This window comes from Anarrhichthys ocellatus, unplaced genomic scaffold (genome assembly GCF_004355925.1).
Source record: "Anarrhichthys ocellatus isolate YVR2014 unplaced genomic scaffold, GSC_Weel_1.0 scaffold20, whole genome shotgun sequence".
NCBI classification, from domain to species: Eukaryota; Metazoa; Chordata; class Actinopteri; order Perciformes; family Anarhichadidae; genus Anarrhichthys; species Anarrhichthys ocellatus.
In genome coordinates this window covers 495,591-511,259 of record NW_022280050.1, presented here as the reverse complement: position 1 = coordinate 511,259, position 15,669 = coordinate 495,591, and the positions used below count along the sequence as shown (strand labels likewise).

General features: G+C 41.7%; 1 protein-coding gene across 1 annotated transcript in view; it reads left to right on the top strand.

Annotated features, from left to right (window-relative positions):
* The first annotated feature begins 263 nt into the window (after nt 1-263).
* pard3bb (par-3 family cell polarity regulator beta b) overlaps nt 264-15,669 on the top strand; it is a 168,759-nt gene continuing 153,353 nt past the window's right edge. The window contains exons 1-2 of the mRNA XM_031858729.1: nt 264-1,343; nt 9,406-9,507. Of these exons, the coding sequence (XP_031714589.1) occupies nt 1,227-1,343; nt 9,406-9,507 (219 nt within the window). The 5' untranslated portion in view covers nt 264-1,226. The remainder of the gene's footprint in view (nt 1,344-9,405; nt 9,508-15,669) is intronic.

The following is a 15,669-nucleotide window of genomic DNA, read 5'->3' as shown; positions in this document are numbered from 1 at the left end:
AGATGTAATTTGAGAGGGGTCCCTGGTAGTGACGACCCCACAGACAATTAGTTCTCCTCAGCTTTACAAACTTATTTTAGTTCATTGTTTTTGGAGACCTAAACAGAGGTAAAAGGCGGGTGCATGAATACATGAATACCAGTCCTCTACGATTAGTGGAGTTCTCTGTTCACTGAATTGTGCGTAAGCTCAACTTTGATAATTGGAGTACTTCCCCTTTAAGAAAGTGACAGCAACAAGCGGCGCAGGAGCTGGTCAGGAACTGGCCAGGAGCGGACGGCGTTCAAGGAATTCCCCAAAAAACTTTTTCCAACACACCGTGCCGTGTTTGTCTGTTTACTGTCCAACTTCGCCTCCGTCGTCGCCTCCGAATGTGACAATAACGGTAACGTCGCCAAGCTGTGTGTGTCGGTGATGAAGTGGACGCCACTTAACCGCTCGGAAGAAGGAAAGTCGCGAGAGGAAAAACTTCTCAAATGATGCTGCATCCCTCCCTCCAAAGTTCAGCTAAGGTGGCTAACGTTAGCTAGCGCAGGACTCAGCTCGCTAACTCTGATGTGAACGTTTGGATACTCGTTTGTTCATCTTGTCGGAACAAGTTGTGTAGCTACACATTACTTAATGGAGTGGAGAAGGGCGTGAGGATATCTAACTGAGAGCTCTCATCCTTGGCTGACCAGGTTACAGTATCAAGCTAATCATCTTTTAGCCAAGTGGAGCTAGCTGAACGACAGCTAGCCAAGTGTCACATTAAAGTTGACAAGAGTTAGCCTTCTTTAAAGACAAAATGGCATGACACATACTTCCCGTTTACCAGCTGCTCTCCATCATTACAAGACTGCAGTATCTTTTTAAAAAACTTTTCTGGAAACTGAACAAGTCAATAAATGGAGCAGCAGAAAGCTACAACTTGAGATTAGAAAGGACAAGATAATCACCCTCATGACCATATAATGAGAATAACGGACCCGGATGTACTTGCTCTCATCATTACCACCTCGAGTTGTTGGCTGTAAAGTAGGAAGGAATGGTGATTAACAGCTTTAGTAAAGAGCTCCACTGACTCTGGACCACTCTGGCAATCTGTGTCCTTTTTTGAAGAAGTTGGTTTGAGTGACATCACATCCCTGACTCTTTATCAACACTTCCTGGGTGAGCGTACTGCAGCTTGGAGACCCACACCCTGAGGGACCGCACCTTGGATCAGGGTTCGAGAGTGCTACGCGATGAAGGTTACGGTGACATTTGGGCAGACCGGTGTGGTGGTGCCCTGCAAGGAGGGCTGGACTGTGAGGGACCTCATCCAGCAAGCCACGCAGAGATACAGAAAACTCCTGGAACAGGTCTGAAATGCTCCTATTAGCAGTGACACTTAAAAGCCTTTTGAGAGAATAGGCCGTGTTGTGACGTAGAACTGTAAGAATGCAGGCAAAAGTGGCATTCACTCAATGTACAGACATCATTATGCGATGCTTGTTGTGGGTATTTATTGCCGCGTTTGATGCTTGCTGTTGAAAAAAGTACTATGATTTGAAGGTAACTCTATTGGCTCTGTGGTAGGTATATCAAAATGTACTCACCTTGTACATCATCTTACTAACAGTGATGGTGAATGTATCTTAAATGCAGTTTATTTATCTGAGTGGCGATCATTTTAGTTGTAGAATAAGTTTCATTTTCATAGATACCAAAATAGTCCATGAACACGAACAAAAGCATGAAAACACAACTCTTTTCTTTTTTTTTTTTTTTTTAGGCTATTTGACCTGTGAGCCATCAGTTAGCTGCATTATTCATCATCAGAAATAGTTTTGTAATAGAGTGTTAAGATTTTTATGAACCCCTGAAAGACTGAGAGAAGATAACTTTTTATGAAACAGCATTTTCATAGCATTTGAGGATTTCCCCGAAGTCATAAAAGAATAATCGAATGCTCTGTCATTTTTATATCATGAAGGGGGCCGTGTGATTTTCACATTCCAAAGTCTTGGGAAATTAGACAAAGCCATGGAGGTCCGGTTCTCCATAATTGCTGTATGAAAAATTAAAACCATATCTGATATGAATTGTGATGGTCCAGACAGGAGCAGGCATGAGTCGTTTCCACTTAAGTCGTGAATGTGGAATGCAAATGACTCCGTCTTGTGATTCCTTTATGACTGCTGTTGATCCCCCGCGCTGCTCTCGGGTCGGGAGCCTCGTGACCCCCATCAAACCGCCGAATCTTCTCAGTGACTCGCTTCATATTGGCTCCATTATTCAAAGAGCACACCAGTCATATAGATGGATGGCCTTGGTTGTGATTGAGGGGGAGATGTCAAGTCTGTGTCTGTGTGTGTTTGTGTGGGACGGACGGACAGAGAGACAGCTCCTCGGAGATGGACTCTTTTTTTTTTTTCTTCACCCCCTCTCTAGTTTTCTGCCTCTTAATCTGCTTTCATCTAGCCGTACGTCAGCCCTCCCTCCTCAGTGCTTCTTGTGTTTTTCGCCCCTTTGTCTCATTTATCATCTTTTCCTGCTCTCGAGTACATCGCCTCTTCACCTTCCACACGCTTCCCTTTCATTTCAACTCTTTCTTCCTCTTTGAAACACTTCCTCCTTCACCTTCCGTTGTTCTTCATGAGATAATTCTGTTCCGCCTAGAAGTACAGATTAATAGTCTACATTTTAAGTGTTTTAAGTGTCTAAACTAACAGGATGAGCAATGTATACCACTGTAGGTTCAGCTAGAGAGCTGAAATAACAGCAACTCTTAAAGAAATGAAAGAAATACAATCTCCCAGTTTTAATCCTTTGTCCCTGTGTTAATTGTCCATTTGTTATATGACAAATATATGTAAAAAAATAAGCATCAGTGTTTTTTATATCAAATCCCTTTCTTTTCTCTTCTGTAAACTGGTTTTAAATACGGTTTGATGACTCTGCATGTACTGCAGTGACACAGCTGGTTGAAGATCAGTAAAGTTTACTTTTCATCTCTCCCTCGTCCTCCTCCTAGTCTAACAACAGGTGAGGAAGGTGTGTGTTTTGAGCTAACAGTCCTCTGTAGCTCCGTATCGTGCTAAACTCTATGAACTGTACACTCCTCATATATTCATTTTCACCAAGAAATACTTCACGAGACAGAAGAAAGTCGCTTTAGCTTCTGTTTCACTCGGACTTTAAAAAGTAACGACATTGACCCCCAAACCTATTGACTGCTAATAGGATTTAAGTGATATTATGAACAATTTTAGTGCCTGCCCACACTACGCTACACCAATTACATTACCTGTACTGACATTATTGGTCTGAAATGAAAGGAGTAACAGTAATTTATGATTTTGAATGAATGACTGCACGATGAATTCATTCATTTTAATTTCAGTTTGAAAACAAAAGGTTGATACACTCGCCATGTAGAGCAGTTCAGGCCCACTGCTCTAGTGCTGGTGGAGCACTAGAGCAGCAACACTTTCTGTGTTCTTAATGTTCACAAAGAGGCAGCATTAGTGCTCCAGGTGTGTAATGATGCACCTCCCTGCTCCATCGATTAGCTCTCACAGTGTTTACATTCTTTGCTTCCTGTATGTGTGAATGAAATGCCTTGTTAAGTCCATGCACACTGGCCTGCCCTCCTACCGATATTCCTCTTCCTCTTCTCTTCTTCCTCTGTTTTCTCTCTCTCGTCCTGCTCTCTCCCACACCATTGTCAGCACTTTGCCGTCTCGTTTACATTCCTCGTAATTTTCACCTCTCCTTACCGCCATCATTAACCCAGTTTTTTAAGGTTTTGGCCTCTTCCTCTGTCATATTTTAGATATTCACCTTTTGATTGTGTTCACTTTTTTCACAACTCCCCTTTCACCTCCTTTTACTGGCTCCTCCTCAACATCTTCCTCATTCCTCCTCTCTAGGATGGAGAATACCTATTCTCCTTAATGGCTTCATTTCATCCCGACTTCTCTCTCGGAATTTGTTTCTCTGTGTATTTTTCTCTCTCTCTTCCCATCAGTCAGCCATTTCCCTGCAACACTAATCTGTTGTTACTGTGTAATTATGTCTGTTAATGTGTACCAGGATTATAAAACCAGGATATGTGTGTGTTGTAGAGCGGTCCGGTCCCTAATCCTCCCTCCCAGAGCTCTGAAAATCATGTTTTTAAATTGTCAGAGAGACAGCTTGCTTTCCTGTCTGACTCTCTCCCTCCTCCCCTCCTCCCTATCTGCTTCATGCTACTCAGAAAGTATGCTGCTTGTACTTTCTTTAATCTTGTGTGTTCCTGCGCTGTAGCTAACTGACACTGGCAGCTATCAGCTGCTTTGTTAGGAGTTCTCACAGAGGCGCTTTAGAGGAGCTAACACTTAGAATAGGCATTAAAGCTACGCTTTAGTGAGGGGATTCCTGAGGTTTAGTCTCAAGTTAAGTTTCAGAGAGGATTTATTTTCTGATTTAGTAGCATTGGATTTTTTCTTTTCTTTTAAATTCACATTGATCGCAGCCTGATTATTAGAATTTGTTTGCCTGAACGTGAAAGGCAATAAAAGTTTGGTAAAGCAGACTTTTTCACACTACTGCATTGGAAAGTCTCCTGTCTCTGTGGACTCTTACTTCCTCGACCAAAGAAAGTCTTAGTCGACTAATCGATCTGTAAAACTGAGTTTCTCTGAAAGTAGTCACACAAAAGCACCGCTTTAAATCTTGTGTTTACCAGAGATGTGTTAATACGTAGTCTTTATAGAAAGAAGCGGAGTTTCAGTGAGTGGATAAAATATAGGTTTGATATTTGGCTCTACAAGGCTCTTGTAGAGAGGTAGCAGAAGAAATGAATGAACCTTTTGCAGAAATCAGAACAAAGATGATGATTGTAAAAAGGGACGGCACGGCACGGCGAAGAGGAAGTGTGGCCAGAGAACGAGGATGGAGGGAGGGAGGAGAGGTTGTTTTTCGAGGGGAGTTGTCAGGAAGTTATCAGCTTGTTGACAGACTTCTTAATTACCTTTGGCCAAACAGACTAGTGTGCAGTTGTGTGATCATAGACGCTTGTTTATGTGGTTTCAGGTTGTATTCTGTGAAATATCAAACTGGATCTCATCAACATATCAGTGTGTGTGTATATTCTAGTGAGATGTGACATGAGTTACCTCTCTAAAATATATATGCAATACATGTTTATACATATTAGATTCTCTACATTTCACACAATGTTGTAGCTAACAGTGTTGTGTGTGTGTGTGGTTCAAATAAAGAAACAAACTCAAACCTTTAGTAAGCTGATGGTGTTGTGTGTGCGCATGTACAGTACATGCTTACACTCGCACATATAAGATAGATGTGTAGGAAAGGGTTCCCAGCTATGTGTGTGTGTGTGCTGTAGTTTCATTAGCCAGGGCAGGAATGCTGATGAGGCGTGGCCAAACAAGCTGATAGAAATCATACAACATCCTGGACCCCTGCCAGAGCACCGGCAATTATTTGTGAGAGGGCGGGAGGAGCAGGGAGGAGACGCGTGTCGCAGAATGTGTTGATCCAGCCTGACATCTATTCTGTTCTATTCTTTTCTGTTCTATTCTCCAAGTTAGGTTGAGTGTAATGGCACACGCGCTTTTCCAAACTAACCTGACAAGCTTGCCAAAGCTAGATCATTCTTTCATTAGAATGAATGTCCTTGTATACAGATCACCCTGGTTGGTTAATTGTACTGTTTTACTATATTAGTTGTCAAAAAATGTCTGCTCACCAGACCGTGTTTAAAAACCAAATATATGTTTTCTTACTAGTCGTGATGGCACTATTTTAGTTTCAACCCATCTAGATGGACCTTATTTTCTCTAACTAAGAGAGTGAAGAATCAGCTTGTCTACGGCTTGACTGTGGAATGTTAACCTGGTGAGTAATGGAGTCCGTGGCATTTCCACCAGTGATTATCTTGCTTTGTGACTGCGGGGTCACAAGATGGGCCAGGAGACAATTTAACTCACACAATTTATTCATTTATTCCCACGTCATAGAGTGCTGCAGGAATGATTCCTAAAGTCTGGAAAAGAGCTTTTGGTTGGATGCCTGAAATAAGGTCGCAAGCTTTTTCTCCGACATAAAATCTGTCAGTTAGTATCCCATTCATGAATTGTAAAAATCCAACACTAGGCTGCCTATAACTTAGTGGTGGTGGACACATTTATAGCCTCACATTGGCTTTTTACTTTTGCAGATTGCATTTGAGCTTCAAAAGTCATACACATGTTTTTCATTTGTGAACATTGTCTTGCTAAAAAACGTGTAAGTATCAGAAATGAAGCTTATTTTTTTGCAATAATCCAATGAAAAATCGTTCAAAGGAACCAATGTGACGCTCACTTCCAGGTTGACTTACAATAATGTGTCATCCCTGCAGCACTCTATTAGGTGCTAACTCAGAACTCGCTGCCTTTACTAAATAATACTTTGTAGCAATACTACTTTATACTACTGGCATAACTGACCTGCTGGACTAAACTGTGATGACACCAGACCTCACCGTTTTGCCCCATAGGTCCTTAATATTGAAGCACACACCTGACAACACTGTATTATCCACATAGTGTTTTAACTGTGGTGGGATTTTACTACAACCTAATAATAATTGCTAGACCATGTCATGAGAGATAAATACCTAGATTATCTGTAATAGTATCAGTAAAAACACTGTGTTAAGTGCTAATCCCCCTGATTCAGAGATTAGACGGGGCTGTTTACGACTCTTATCTTCAGTCCTGCGGTATCGGAGCGTCCCTCTAGCTTTTTAAACTGCCACACTTGGAGGCACAGGGCTGTAACACATTATGGATGCACTCCCCCTGAATATCAGATTAGATCAGTGCGCTGGCAGCACTTATCTCTCTACCGTCTCCTGTCGTCTTAGCGTGCCTACTGTAACAAGAGATCAAAGGGGCTGTTGACCTAATAACAGCAGCAGGTCACCAAAGAAACGAGGCGGTTGAACACTAAATGAGAGACGCCTAATTCTGAGTGACAAATGCCGTCGCTTTACCGGATAAATGCAGCCAACAATGTTACCTGTTTCTTGTCTGAAAGGATAACAATGACATGGAATGGAGAAAAGCCTTTGCGTTTGTGATTGTATGGCATCACATGACAAGCAAATGGTTCAGTTTTTGCTGTAAAGACAGCATTTTTCTGGACTAGATTACTGACCACGCTATTAGCTGGCATACTGCCCCGAGGCCCCAGGTCCCCACGGTCCCCAAAAGCTCCGTGTTTACGATGTGTCAAAATGTGTTGTTGTAGTTTGATGAACTGCTAATTATTTTGGGACCAGGCACCTCTAAGGCACAGTATCGACTCAAATGAATGCTGTGTGAACGGTAGTGTGGGTCAGCAGAGGCCCACAGGACGCCTCAGGTTGTGGATTCCATGACCAGAGCGTCGATATTAAAGACATTTTTCTTGCTTCCGAGTTGGCTCAGTAGATTTTTAGCTCGGAAGTAATATTTTTACTGTAAGCAAGCCAGTGGAAATGTGCCTCTTACTGCTTCTCTGTAGTTTTGTTATGTAAGAATGTAAGACGTGGTAGAGTCTGTGTTTCTGTCGAGGGTTAGCTCGTTGCGTTGCTCGTGCGGTGACTCACAGTTTGTGTGGGGATGATGGATTGAGTGCTTACCATTAAACCAGCAAAGACAAAATCTCACTCTCTCGGGACTCATCCTGAAGCCCGAGGGGTAATAAAAGCACAAGTCTTTGTGCAAAAGCTGAGGGCAGAAGAGATACAAAATCATTTTACATGACACTTTGGCACTGAAATATTCCTGAGTAATCATAAAAACAACACATTCACACGCCTTGTTACAGAGTTAATATGCCCCCAAACCCGGATTCATAGTGCTCAAGGAAGATAAACACGGTGCAAAAGAGAAATTAAAACAATGTAAACACAATACTGAAAACCTCTCTCTCTCTCATACATGTGGCCTGGGTGTCAGCCAAGTCAGTGTTACAATAGAGTCGTACAATGACTCCTATCAGGGAGGGAGGGGGAGGAGAGACAATTCAACAGTAAGAACGAGTCCTGTGTAACGGTGATGGTTGAAAAGCCATTGAAATTTCTGTTTTTTGTGGGACGTAATAGAAAAAAAGTGTTTTTATGGACCCAGGCTAAATTCAACTTGTGATAAAGGCTTTATCTTCAGGAAGCAAACAGCCATGTTTGTGAGTGTCTTGTGTATATCAGCTGGCATCAGGTGCCAGTTAATATTTCACTGCACTTATCAATGAAGTTAGGTATAATCGAAGTCTGGTAAATAGCAGTGGCTTTACTGTAGCCAATGCTTAATGCAGAGCTGATTTTAGTGAAGGAACTGGTTTGAGACCTGCGGTGACATCTCTCTCTCACACTCTCCCTAATGGGAGCTTTTGAGAAGCATTGACAAGCACCTGACCCTGAAACAGGGATTTAATGGAGCAGCACCCTGTAACGAGTTGAGTCATACCTTTCTGTTGGCTGTTTGTGGTTTTGTGTGTGTGTGTGTGTTGTCTCAATATGTTGTTCAACAACCGGCTCTATGTAGTCAGCTGTCCGGTGCAGCGTAGATGTCATTAATTACAGACCCAACACAGCGGAGAGAGGAGGGAGAGAGGGAGAGGAGGGAGAGAGGGCCAGGCTGTAATCTGTACAAGGTACCTAGGGAAAGATGTGGAGGATGTAAGGAGGAAGGAAACAAAGACGAGGGCACAGCTGGGAGGTGGAGGTGAACAGTGAGAGGTAGGCCTGTATACTGTACATGTGGAGATGGTGACTAGGACAATAGGGGAAGCCTTTGGAGTTTTAAGTCCCCGTGAAATATTAATTGACTGTTATTGTGGTTTGAAAATAAAATAAAAAACAAAATAAAAATGTAAAACCATAAAACTACTTTTGCCATTTTCCATTTTATTTTTGATTATCTCTCCCTGTGTTATACCCTCGTTCAGTGTGTTTTTTTTTCATAAAAAATACGCCATATTTAGAAAATAGTAACTGTTTAATGTGGATTTTAATGTTCAAGATAGAATATTAAATGTGAATAAACAAATTGAAGTTGCTGAGGAGAATTTTGGGTGTTGCACTAGTCTAAATAATGTGCTTATTCCTCATAGACAAAATGTTACACACTCGATTATTTTTGTATTAATTCACAAATTATGTTTTGTTACACCGTCAACCATTTTTTATTGTTTTTAATTTTTACTATTGAACCCTCTGTACTGATGGCTTGATTCATTTTGACGGTGATGGTCGTGGGACTCACAACATTTAAAGAAGTAGTCATAAACTCTGTGCATACGCTCTAATAATACTAATAATCTAAAATATAGAGCGTGGTCAGCAGGTATCATGTTCGTTCACACACTGAGTCGTTGATCTAACTTTGTGATGTCCTGTGGTTTTAGGAAGGAGACTTCCTGGTTCGGACTCACCACGTTGAGTACTGTGACGGGGGGATTCTGGACCCCGATGACATCCTCAGTGATCTGGTAGAAGACAAGGACAAGGTAAGAACCTCTCAGTACAATATATCATGTTTAGTTTGCTCCCACTTTTAATATATATTCCTTTATTATAAAAATGGGCATTGTGAACGAGGAATTCAGTGGTCTTATGTGACTTTAAGTGAACCACAAACAGCCACGTAACATCTATATGCTCAGTTAATACCTTTTGAAATGAAACTAACACGAATGAGGTTAGATTTAGGACTCAGACGTGCATGTGACCAACCAAATGTTGAGCCAGCAAGTCCACCAAGAAGTGCCGGACAGCTCATTACCAAAGAGCTACAAAATCACTGTTTTTAAGTCTTTAAATATCTCTCTTATAATGCATGTAATCTTTTTGATTTATACCAGTTAATAAGTCACACACCACTGTGCTCTCACACAGGTGTGTGTGTGCTTGTCGGGATGTTAGAGCAGGTATCTGTGTGTTCACACTGAGTATTGAGCTGCGGTGGCCTATAAGCCACTCTCTTGGGTAGAATATTGCCTCACAAGCAAAATTCAAAAGGAAAAGGTTTTAACTCGCCTTCAGCGTTCGGCAGTGTTATTAGCAATTCACTTTTGGAGACTTTGCATAATCAATCCATATATCCCGTTTTTCTTATTTTTCGCCCCCGAGGAATGTGTCATTTTTCATTTTCCCCTTTGGAAAATCTCGGTTTCTTCACACTGCCACATAGACTAGGCAGTATTAGAAGGTGATAAATGGCTGAGATTAAGGGCTCTTTGAACCATGACTTAGGACCTCAAATGAATCTGGAATCTTCTCTCGGTGGCGCTTCACATTAAAACAGTATCAACATTATTTAATGAGCCCGTGTCCTGTGGTGGACTGAATTTTTCATTTAGGTCACAGCTTAAAAAAAGCCTGAACAAACCTACTGGCTAGAGAATGTAATGCACAGTGTATTTCCCTGTCCTCAGCTCATACTGTATGCCTTTAAGCGTGTATAAATACTGCAGGATTTGTCGGAGATTCTATGAACTAATTAAGAACAAAGTTGCATTGGTTGGCAATTTCTCTCGGGGCTGTAAGAACCTTTGGGAAGAAGTGATCTCTCTCTCTCTCTCTCTCTCTCTCTGCCGCTGTTCACGTCTAAATATTCATTCTTACGCTTCAAATCTTGTTTTTTAGATGTTGTGACGAAGACAATTTTGTTCATGTGAATATAATCTAGTGTTATTAACGGTGTTTTTTTCAGCATTGCTGTATAAATCTGAATAACGTGAACTATTTTACAGTATAGAAATATAAATCTGACACGCTAAGCAGCAGCCATATCACTCAGTGACAGGAGCAACAACAGAGTCAGGACACCAGCCACTGACCTAGGATCAGGGATTACGGTTATGAGAGCCTGTTGCCATGGTTCTGTAGAGAGCAGCGTGCACTGGTCCTGCTGCTGGCCAGTTGTCACTTGAAACTTCCACAATGGAAACGGAGAACATATCGTCTGTGGCGTATTCACTCAATCCCTCAATGCAGGGCTCCGTGTTTTATTGATACGAACAAAGCCTGAAGCGTCCGGGAGGTGAAGTGTTCCAAACAGTTATTTATAGCCCTTTTCAGACGTTTTACCTTCACGTGATGGCAATTTCACATGTGGGTCTCATGTCTGAATGAGAACCGTGGTCGTTACTACGCAAAAGTCTCGACTGCAGTGTGCAAAGTCTCGACAGTTGTATGCCTCACTGTGTGGAACAGGCTTGACTTAAACATTGCTTTGCTTTCCTAACTTTGTAAACATACAAACAAACAAATATATATATATATATAGTGAACTGTTATTTATTAAAATAATGGTATCTGACACCAGATTGGCTTATTGTCAACCGATCCAGCTATTTGAGTGAGTATGAGGCCGACATCGGTATCGCGTCCCTTCTATTTCTACCCGATCAGTAAGAAGTATCTTCCCCTTCCAGTCACAAATCCAATGCGAATCACAATTAGATGCAAATGTAAGTGAAGGCATTACCATTCAAATGCACTTCAGTACGTATGTCATTAGATGAAGCGTCCCTGTTCCCTCGGGCCTGACTTTTTCTCAGCTGAGTAGTATTCCAGCCTGTTGCTCGCTGGTTGCTAGTTATGAGATACGATCCCGTTCACAACCTTTTAATAGGCTTCTAATGAGGAGTTTACCAGTGTGCTCTCGGGCACCAGTGAGGGGGAGCTCCACCGCTGCAATGTGTCGAGGAAGCTTTCAGTTAAAATGTAAAATTGTATCCCGGAATAGCACTGGATCGTTTGAATAGCGGGTCTAGAGTTAAAGCTGGTTTAGCAGCTTTCTGTATCCACGATGGAGTTCTAAATACTGTAAATATGTGTTTGTGTGTGTGCTCCTCAAAGATGCAGCCCAGAAACCACATATAAAAGCACACGCAAAGTACAAAATACAGATTTCAATACTGGGATCAAATACAGTGTCGCACACTAATACCCCACAACACACAGATGGTGAGACACATGCACATATAGTATGATACCCAGCAATACACACTACTGAGCACCAGAGATTGCATATGAAATGAAAGTGTGAAATATTCATTGGATTCTGAAGCGAGGCTCTCGTACTATTACTGAGCTGAGATGAATAAATGGCTCCTAATCCCAGATGAGTGTTTTACTGTCGCCAGACTCAGACTGCCGGCTGTAAAATAGAAAACAGAGAGCATCTCTGAGGTCTGCTGGAGGCAGAGGTCAGAAATACAGTTTAAAAAATATATATACCCAAGTCATGCATTTGAGAGAGAGAGGGCTCACATTTATGAATGTTTGAGGTGATATTTATGTAGCAATGAAGTGTATATCAGTATATGTCTCTATATATCTTAGATAGGCAGAAAAATGCTGTAATATATAACAGTATAATGCAAACACAATGCATGTACCTACAGACAGAGCTCCAGTAGAAGGCCAATCAAGTCATTTATTACAATAATAAAAACATACACCTTTTAAACATACACACACAGCTTCCTAAGGAGTGGGGTTGTGTGTGTGTGTGTGTGTGTGTGTGTGTGTGTGTGTGTGCGTGCAATAGTGCAGGGCGTAGAAATGTGTGACGCGGTACTTTTAGGATATTAACGGGATGAACCGGTACACCGCCCCTGTGCAGACTGTTTTACCCCGTTACCCTAATACCTCCCTTGCATGTTGCATGTATGGATTCCCATCAGCAGTTTCTATTTATCTGGAAGTTTATTCCGAATGTATTTTCAATCCCAATGAAAGAAACCTGTAATAATACATTACCATGTTTGACCTATTTAGAAACACTCTGGAAAGACAATTTGAACTCACTGAAATAGGGCGGCTCTCCATGAGCACAGCTTTAATCACGGATAATTGTGCCAATCATTATTTATCCTATTGATGGCTCGACTCACACAGGAAAGGGCCAATGGTTTGATTGTATTGCATCCTCATTCAGATGGAGAGACTATTACCCTCTATTTGTTCTGCTTCGAGCTAAAATGATTCTGTTCATGAGCAAATGTGCTTCATTTTACTCAAAGGCATTTTTCTATTGCTGCTTTCCCACGATATCAGTATTTATGATGGAGGATCCAACTTTCTTCTATATTTTAAGATCTCTATCGGAAATACCCGATCCTGATGCCCAGAGTTGAGTTATTGGGAGAGGAAATCAAGGCAGGGTTATATTTTCAGCTTTGAATAACTGACACTGAACTGGTAACCTTCTTGTATCCTTAATCTGTTTCCTTGTCTCAGATGAGTTTACTTGCCATGATCAGACGATGTGAGATCTCCGGTGTTCACGAGCTTCTCCTGTGGGCACCTTCCTCAGATAACTTTTGTTCAATAAGGTCTACAATGCCACAATAGTGCACTTTTCTGGAAAACCGTTGGTAAACTGCCTCGTTAATCCTGTTAAAATGCACTTTGAATTGATGGAACTTGAAGGACGTCTGGCGATTATACCGTCTGGCTTGCTGATGAGATGAAACAACCTAAACAGTTAGACTTGGATACGTTGAGATGGACAGTTGGTGGATTCAAGCCAACTCAGCGGGGAGTAAGTTGTGTGTGTGTGTGTGTGTGTGTGTGTGTGTGTGTGTGTGTGTGTGTGTGTGTGTGTGTGTGTGTGTATTTGCACCCACGGGTGTATGTGTTGGTCTTCCAGTCAGCCAAAACCATTTGCTGGAGAAGACTATCAGTCCAACGGTTCATCTCTCAGCTTCATTAATATTTAAATAATGCTCTCATTTCCTCTCCCATTACTTTCTTTCTGTCTGATTTGCTTTCTGTTTGCTTGGCACATTTTGCCGTCACATCGGGGGGGGGGGGCATGGTACAGACAGACAGACATGCGTCTGCTGTGTTGGCAGAGCGACGACACATTTAAAATGTGCAAAGGAGATAAACTTTACCCTTTGTAAAAGAGGAGAAGATACTTTTTCTTTCCTCAGAAAGAGGAGGTCAAGAAGAAATAGCAGCAGCACAGGCCGAGGTCTGAGGAAGTGAAACATCACCTGCGTCCAGATAAAGCTGACTTAAGCTTAATTCTCTTTTTCTATTCTGCTTGTGTTGCATGTCTTACTTTAGTCCACATGCAAATCAAAGGTCAGAGAACATTTCTGAAACATTATTAAAAAAAACCTCTTTACCTCCTAACAACTCCAATGCTACTTTGAAGTGATTTCCCCGCCAGTTAAACCAAAATAATTAAGATAATTAAAGGTCACTACAATACCAGAATCATTAGCAAAGTAGCATAATCTCTGATAATGAGGAAATGATTCGGAGCAGGTTTGCGGTTATGAGCAGGCCCGTCCCTCCCTTCTGTGCTCTCTTAATTCTAAGGTTTCCATCACCATGATCACGCAAATGCTGCTGGTCGCTGGTAAACAACACGAGCTGCCGCCGCTAACAGATGCAGCTCTGTGGAAACTCGCTAATTCATTTCTGTCTTTGGGTCGAAGCGCTGTAACTTATAGCATGCACGACGCGCTAGTTCTGGATACAAATTAATCAATTAAGGGCTTACGAAAATGTTCATTTAGCAAGTGCGAGTGAGAAATGATAATGCGGGGCTGCTGCATAATGTGGTTTGACGTGCACCTACGCAGACATCAACATGCAGGCAGAAGCTAATGTATGTGTTGCATCACTTACAGATGGATCGCTGTCATCAGTGAGCGTGTGAACTCGTATTAGCATCCACAGTGGAGCTGCAACATTCATCACTGCAGATCATTTTAGTTTAACTTTTAATAGGGCATTTAACTGTGAGGCTATTGGCTCTGTTTAGTCGAAAACACATATTTTAACTCCAAATACAGTTTTTTTTTTTTTTTTTTTTTTCTTTATTTGGAAAGTAACAAATCAGATTAATTTCATATTTTGTGTGCTAGTATTGCGTCATATCTACATGTCTTTGTCTGTAGCCTGTAGCTATGGTAAGTGGAGGAGGGATAAGGAATTACAGAGCCAAAGACATACAAAAAATAGTATATTTCACATATGTCGTTAAAATAGTGACTCGGTCTGTCAGCATGAACTCAGATATAGCTTCTGGAGACAAATGAATGGGTTGAATGAATACTGGTTTGCAAGAATGGCTGAGGTAATGGGGATTAGGATGAAAAATGAAAAACACACGGAAAGCACAGGTGGAGGTGGGTGGAAGGACTTTTTGTATTAAATGTACCAGAAGAGCCGCTAATGCAGAGTAAGTGAGAGGAACAGAGAGCTTGTATTGTATGAACCGTCGTAACGTCATTCACATATGGCATGGCTTGTGTTTGGATATATTTTGCTCTCTTTACTCTCTTTCAACCCTTCTCCGTGTCTCTTTCTCCTCCTCCTCCTCCTCCTCAACTCTTCATCTAGTGGACATGTCGGTCCTCTCTACGCTCTCTCCTTCCCGCTCTCCTTTCCCTTTCCATCTTTTTTTTTCGTTCCCCTTTTCAACTCGAGGAGCTAAACAGCAGCCAGTCAGAATGAGGCAGTTATGACCCAGCTGGAAGGGTTATTATGTGTAATGCCCCATAATTCTCCTCTACAGTTTTCATCATGAATGGCATGTACATTAAGTCTCTGGAGTATATACGTGCAGACCGAAACCTCTTTGTATGAAGAACACCACACACACACACACACACACACACACACACACACACACACACACA